Raw genomic sequence first — 7903 nt, 5'->3', positions numbered from 1 at the left:
AACAGGGTCAGCTGTGATTGATTGTGGGGGGGGGGGTACTTACTTTAATATTGACGCAGAAGGGGTGGTAGCACTGGCCGCACTGGGAGCAGGCTAACAATCTGCCCTCAGCACCCTGACCGAAGCTTCCGCACACCACACACATGTCCTGAAGACACAAGAGAGAGCAGACATCCACACGTGAAGTTAATTCTCACACCCATGCTAATATAAAGTTCATCTAAATCTCACATTTTTAAGAGCAGGATCATGTGTCCGATGAAGTGTTTTCACTTTTGACTTTGAACTCATATACTTACTTGTTTAAGTGTGAAAGAGTCAGAGGTGGAGAACAGGACTACAGTGTTGTGCATGGAGTTCTCCTCCTCTTCTTTTACCACATATGGAGAATCCATTAAGCTCACCTGTAACAGAGCACATGACATCGGTTTACATTTGCTCAGATCACATCCAGCTGTTTCTAACATATTAATATACTGTTTGTCTAATGACATCATAGTTGTTTCTGGAAATTTTTCAATGTAATCATGCAACTGAAAATGTTAGCTTTCTGAAATGAGTGACAAAAAATATTGACCTTTTTCATGATATTCTAATTTATTGAGATGCACCTGTAAAAAAAAAATTGCTGTTAGGCTATTACAGTCGTAGTTTTTAACCATTGCATACAATGGGCCCAGCTTGTCTTAAAGGGAAAATTCTGCCATCAATTACTTAATTATCATCAATTACAAAACCATAAGACTTTTGTTCATCTTCAAACTATTAAAACATTTTTTTCAAAACTTGAGAGATTACTTTTCACACATAAACAATGACAAACGTACATAGAGCACTTCAAATATGCTAAATGGAAGTTAAAACATACTTGCTTGAAATCTAATTGCTTCTTGTAGGAGCTCATACATGCTTGCATAACAAGCAAGAACAAACATCACTAGTTCTCGTGCATCAAGCAAGTACGGTTGAGCTGCAATTGTATTACTTTTACAATGTCTTTATTAACAATTTGAAGCTTTAAAGATTTGGTGAAAATGGACAGACATCTCTCAGGTTTAAACAGAAATATCTTTGTGTTTTGAAGATGAATAAAAGTGTTATGGGTTTGAAACAACAAGAGGGTGAGAAATTGATGACAATTGTAATTTCTGGGTGAACTATCCCTGTAAGCTCGCAATGCACCGTAAAAATAGGCTTTGCTTGCAGTGTTGGTTCTGCAATGCAGGGTCATGTTTCTTACATGTACAATGTGAATGTTGTATTTATATAATATTATTATTCATTATGTGTTAATATCATCTAGATGAAAAAATGCAGAATGTATTCAACTTATAGATTAGGGGAAAAGTAACGCTGCTTTGTTTAGCTGGTGTAATGGGCTTTATAGGTATGGATAGTTTAAATTTAACGCTTGTCTTAGTGAAAATTCACACTCAGTGCGAATAGGCCTTTACATGACAATTTACTGTGGCATTGGACTGTAATGAGACTGGCTGACAAAGTTAAGACAACATCTTCATTGTGTGTGTAGACTACAGGATGGCTGATGAGTACAAAATTGCCTATTTTATCATATTGGCAGCCAAGTACATGCTGGCTCAATCTCCCCCATCACAAGTCGTTTGTGTTGGGGAAAATGTCAGCATTTGCTATTTTGAAAAGGCCATTTTGGTCGGGAACTGCTGCTGAAGCTCTGCTGAGCGTGAGTGCATTTCTCAGGCTTTAATGTGAACATTAAGCACATCTGAGCGCTGTTTTATTTATGCTTGTAGAGGTGGGGGCTTCATACCCCAGGGGTCACCACAGGGCTGCTCTCCGTCTTTAGCCTGGAGCGTCCCCTGCCACCTCTCCCAGACAGGTTAGCTCCCCTGGGTCGCCGCCTTCCAGGAAATCCAGATCCACGACCCTAGCAGACAGAGATAGAGAGAAAGGATATTATTTCATTTCTCTTATGGCACACTTTGGGAAAATTGAGTGTGAATGTATAGTACTAATGGGCAAATACTCATAGCCAACAGGGCGATACAGACGATATATCAAATATTGTTCTGTTGGTGATATAAAATAAACCAACATTGAAATATCACAATGACTTTAATGTAGGGCTGCACGATAAATCGCATGCGATATTTAACGCGCATCTTGTCAGTAAAGCCATTCTGTAATCAGCGGTAAATCTCCATCACGTGCGGGCTTTCACATGGAGCAGCATTAACTACACAGAGCCGTTGTTCACCGACAAGCTGCGCAAAACATGCACAAAATATGATCGTGATTTTGCGCAGCTTGTCGGTGAACAACGGCTCTGTCCCCGCACGTGATGGAGATTTACCGCTGATTAAAGAGCCGGCTTTACTGACAAGATGCGCGTTAAATATCGCATACGATTTATCGTGCAGCCCTACTTTAATGTGCTTCATATCTGGCCATTAAGTTTCCTACAGACCGTGACAGTAGGCCAGTTTTGAGTCTGCTCATTGTATTATAATGGAATCGCTGATTTAAACCTCACTAAAAATGTTAAAAGAGTTGGTCAGTTTGATTTACTTGTACAAATTAGCTTTTGTGTTGTTGTTGTTTTTGTATCATCACTCAGAAATGTTCACTGAAGAAAAAGAAAAAAAAACATCACACTTCCTCGCAATCAAGTTTTAAAAAAATTTGCTGAAGTATTTAATTTTATTGTTCAATTATTTAAGTCATCTGTGGATTATTTTCAACTAGAGTTTTACTCCCTAAATCAAGATAATAAAATGATTAACAGCATACAAAAAAAATAACAGTTACTCTTTAACATTAAAGAATTTTTTGCCTTTTTATTACATTTTACAAATAACAAAAAAGAAAAGAAAAAAAGTTGTTTTCATTCATTGCACTAAAATTTGCTATTTCGCCCAGCTCACATAGAAATCCACACATATTATTCTCTAATAGCAAATGGTACTATTGCTTGACTGATTTCATTGAATTCACTGTTTAGGAGAAATAATTACCTGAATCCACCAATAACCTAGCTTGACATGGTGGAACACTTTCTGGAAGGCACCAAACCCGTTGCATCTGTGTTTGTGATATAAACTCATCCATCCATCCCAAGACCTGACCCTCTGAGGTTCAGCCCAACTCCCTGAACACTACACTGACTTACAGATCACATTTCAGGCCAGGCTTCTGCCAACTCGCCCTGCTTCTGAAGGTGTCACATTGCGTTTGCATCGAGGCTGAAGCTCTGGCCCACTTCCTCCCAGGTAATTACCTCACTGTAGCCAAGCAGCACTACTCAGACAGGAGATGTCAACTTCATTTAGAGAGACTGCCTAAGGAAGCCTGGCGCACTCTGTCGCCTTTACAGTCTGAGTCTAATTTGTGCAGAAATGAATTACGGAGAGGGAAAAAATAGACGAGGGTTAAGGAAGGCACTCCTCTAAATCTGCTTGAGTGCAGCCACAGAGAAGAACAGCAATTCTGATGAGATACTGCTGCAATGGGAAGGATGCAATTCTGGTGTCTCATGCACATGCATTTGTAGGTATGTGCAGGGTTTGTTATATGAACATGCTATCATATGACATATTCATTAGATTAATATACAACGTGAACATGGAAATGTACAATGGATAACAACATAAAACAGTAAATCAAAGCATTAACCTTTGTAATGTGATGCATTTCAGAGTTAAACTGATTATTATTAACTATTCGTTAATGAGGGATGAGGCTTGTATTTGTTTATCAGGACTTCAGTGAATTATGAGGGGACTGGTTACTGGATAAACCTGGTCGCATGGCCTTGTTTATGTCAGCATATGATTATGACAATATGAAAACTTTTTTTTTTTAGAGTAACAGGCACTGATGAATCATGACCGGAGACATTTATAGTTGCACATTATTACAACCCTCTTTCAATGCATCCCTGATTCCAAATATCAGTAACCTTTTTTAACATGTAATATGGATCAGATAAGAGCCTTTGGGGTAGTGTGTTGCGTCTCATTGTTTTTTTAGAATCTCACACCATGAGCATTATGTTTTTAAGACAGCATGATAGGCTAAAAATAGTAAAAACAAAAATACATAAAAATGTCCGAAGCATGACACATTATATCATGAACAAGTTGGATATCATAATATCATGGCCTGAATTCAACACTAGTAACAAACATAAGTTTTTGAGCAACAACAACCACAGAGTCATACTCACTTGTGTTTTTCACCCAAAATTCCTGTACCATTTTTTTGTTTACTTTCTAGACTAAACCAGCTGATGCTTTATGACCCACACCCACCTTAAAAGCTCAGTCCCCTGCAGAGCCCAAACCCTTCAACACCCTCCCCTCATTTACCAATCTCATGGTCCAGATGGGCAGCCCGTGCATCGGCCTGGTCTTAGGGCTGTCCCAGGCATCCGAGCGCTCTGGAGACCAGGAGGGCGAGCTCATTGCGCTACGGTTACTCCATGCACCCTGAGGTAAAGCGGCGGAGAAGAGACGGAGGGGGAGGGTATATTGGTGATGAGGGGAAGATGAGGGGTGACAAAATGCAGTAACATAAATGTGAAGCCAGCAACAAGAACACAGCATGTCAAATGAATGCAATACTTCTACACAAATGCATCATATCAAGCCAATACAGTGAAATATTAAGTTTGGGACAAATTCCTGAAACACGACGGAATTATACGGAATTATATTTTGTGTCTTAAGAAAAGCAATTGTGAATATTTGCTTTGAGCGAGTTTCAATTTGTAGGGAAGTCTGCTAAATTCCCTTACAAACAGAGAAAAAAACATGAGGATCCGCATTATAAAGCATCATTATGCCTCCATGGAAACAACCTTGTTTATTTGTTTGTACTAAACAAGCGTGATCGTGTCAGCATGACAACAAGCAGCTCTTTGAGATAAACAGAGAATTTCATAAAGCACAAAGCATCATGGGGAGCATTTAGCCTGTTTAACGAGCTAATGAGGGTTAGTCAGTGTAATTACAATGCATAACACAATCACCGCAAGGCCTTTTTTGTTTTACAAAATGAAAATTATTTCTAAATTATAAATAATAAATACCAGCCGCGGGTTGGTTGCCTTTTTTTCCTGTCATGTATCGTTTTGTCCCAAACCACTACTTTAAATGCATGTCTGAGATCCAATACAACTTCATGTCTCTGGACAACAGTGTCATATGCTGTTGATTACCTGACACAATAATATTGTCCCATAATATTGCAAAGATAAAAATATTGCCTTAAAAAAACTGGGCAACGAATACTTATAATTTCCATAATTTTTGCTTTAACATTATTTTCTGTGGTAATCAACACATTCCTGATGTAGATAGAGCATAACTTGCATTGAACTCAGAACATTGCTTCCTAATAAAACAAAAGTACTTAATGAAACAAATGACCATTCCTTAGGCACAAGACCCGAAAATTGTTATAACAGAAAGAAAGAAAGAAACAAACAAACAAAGAAAGAAACAAACAAAGAAAGAAAAGAATAGCTCTTCTGAAACATAAAAGTATGAGTGGAGGGAGGCAACTGAGAAACAAACAAATATTATCATGCCAACATGCCTGTGAATAATGACATCAAAACAAACAAATAATAAAATCTGACTAAGTATTGACAATAAGAAAAAATCATGGTGTTGATATTGGTGATGTCTTAAATTGCTTATTGACAGCCATGCAATGTTAGTTCGGTAAGAGTATGCTGAGGAAGAAGTATGTCTTCATACTGAATTTCCAGCCCTGAGTCTTTTCAAAATAAACAAATATAGTACAAATGTAAAATAAATGGAGAGGTGAACACTTTTAGCTTATATGGTAGGCGCCCAAGAGACACTTTACCAAGACATATGTGGTAATATGAAATCTTTTTCAGCCAAGAGATACATATTTCCAAATGAAAACTCAAGCTAATCCCTATAGGACTCTGAAACTTCTACCAAATTCAGAGCTCTGATCGTCTCTGAAGAGAATCAGCGGGAGTTACTTCAAGAAAACGATGAAACGCTAGAAGCTCATTTGCACAACAAAACTAAATCTCTTTCTCTCTCATACGCACACACAGAATAACACAGGGGCGTGCACATACTCATGAACGCACTTTTACACAACAAACCGGAAATCTCAGTTGGAGCCAATGACAGCTGCCCACCCTTCAAATTACACTGTGGCCAGATGGCGCATACCCCAGAGAGAAAAGCGACCAGAGCCATAGAAACTAGCATATATAGACACATATACACTCTTCTAGCCATTCGATTCTACAAAAATAAAGTATATCCAAACACAACTGCTAAGCATGTTTTGTTAAACTCTCAAAGTGTTTATAGCCAGCTATTTGAAAATCTACATATCCCATTTCAATCTTACAGAAAGCACTTTGTCGCAAGCTAATTGTTTGGTATCCCACACATAAAATATTCCTAATACCTGACAGATATCATTGAATCAGATGTCCTGACATATTATATTAGACTGTTAAGAACCTATACTGTATAAAGCTCTTAAGAGAATCAGGTTTTAGCCAATCAGTAACGCTCTCTCTCTGTGAAACATTTTGTTAAAGGTGCAATAGGTGATTGTCTTCAGAAACATTTTTTGTTATGCTGGTTGAAAGTCTCTTCACATCATGATAGCAATCATTAAGTTAAGTGGTCTAAATGTATTCATCTGTATTTATATATTCTGTGGAAGGCGTAGGACCAAGAAATGTTCGTCCAATCAAAACGCTCGGTCCGAGCATTTTAATTGGCTTTCCTACCTGCCTGTCAACGTATGTATTAGCATACCTCTGCGCACCCTGTTCGCGCAGACAGGATACGTCATCAGCAAGTTCACGCAAGCTGTGCAGACAGAAAGAGAATGGCAGACATGTGAGCGACGAGGGTATATGCGTTCAGGGGGCGTGGCTTTGGACGGCGATTGCAGGGAGGGTGGGACATTCGCTTTCAGTGCTATCAGGCTAAAGTTAGCATTTTCCAAGATCTCCTACTGCACCTTTAAGTTTTGGTGACATTGAGTTTACTGGCATGCTTTTGGAGAGCTGTGTTTTAAAGACAGGATGTGTAGTGTAGGTTAGCAAAATGATAAAGTTAGAAAAACAGCTGTAATTGCTTACAGCACCTTTAAAGGGGGTAGTTCACCTAAAAATACAAATTTGGTCATTTACGCACCATCACGCTGTTGACTTTCGCTCATCTTTCGGAAACACACGATATAACATAAGATATTTTTAATATCCACATGAATCAAGTGGTTCAATCCACATTTTTTTGGGAAGAGATGCAATCTATTTCTATTAAAAAAAAACAGATTTAATTTAGGCTTTCATTAACACATTAATGAAATGTGTTAATGAAACACTGAACAACAAATACATAGAGTTCAAACATGGTAAACCTGAAAGCTCAAACTTGCAAGACACATGAGAAACAAACTAGGGGTGCTCCGATCATGATTTTTGAGGCCGATCCCCGATCACAGAAAGCAGTATCTGCCGATACCGATACTGATCTTTTTAAAGCCTTCTTTTTATAATTTTTTTTATGGCAATTGCTACATTTTCGTTTTCATATGTACTGCAAACAATGTGCTCTCACTTTAATTTCAGCGCTGTATCACAGTAAAAATAGACTCGGAAACTATCTCTGCACTGCTGCAGACGCACCGCTCCTGAACGCACTGCCGTGTGCAGTGTGAATGCTTTAATCCGTTAACATGAGCGCGGAAAAAATACGCACCACATACCACGCACTGCAAACAGAGTAATGTGAACCTGGCATTATGTGTGTGCGCTGCAAGTGTGCATGAGCACACGGTCTACAGGAGAGGGCGCGAGCGCTGAATGGTTAAACACTGGCAAGAATTAAAAAGTAATGCAAAAACTTTACTT

General features: G+C 38.6%; 1 protein-coding gene across 6 annotated transcripts in view; it reads right to left on the bottom strand.

Moving 5' to 3' along the window:
- LOC107709778 (histone-lysine N-methyltransferase 2C-like) overlaps positions 1-7903 on the bottom strand; it is a 157194-nt gene that overhangs the window by 49908 nt on the left and 99383 nt on the right. For all 6 annotated transcript variants that reach the window (XM_016514393.1, XM_016514395.1, XM_016514397.1 and 3 more), the window contains exons 15-18: positions 4347-4466; positions 1790-1906; positions 300-404; positions 44-148 (exon numbers count right to left, since the gene is read on the bottom strand). In XM_016514393.1, the coding sequence (XP_016369879.1) occupies positions 44-148; positions 300-404; positions 1790-1906; positions 4347-4466 (447 nt within the window). The remainder of the gene's footprint in view (positions 1-43; positions 149-299; positions 405-1789; positions 1907-4346; positions 4467-7903) is intronic.

Source organism: Sinocyclocheilus rhinocerous, unplaced genomic scaffold, assembly GCF_001515625.1.
Source record: "Sinocyclocheilus rhinocerous isolate Xijiao unplaced genomic scaffold, SAMN03320098_v1.1 scaffold1588, whole genome shotgun sequence".
Classification (NCBI taxonomy): domain Eukaryota; kingdom Metazoa; phylum Chordata; class Actinopteri; order Cypriniformes; family Cyprinidae; genus Sinocyclocheilus; species Sinocyclocheilus rhinocerous.
The sequence above is the reverse complement of the archived record's forward strand: the minus strand, read 5'-3'. Positions and strand labels throughout refer to the sequence as shown.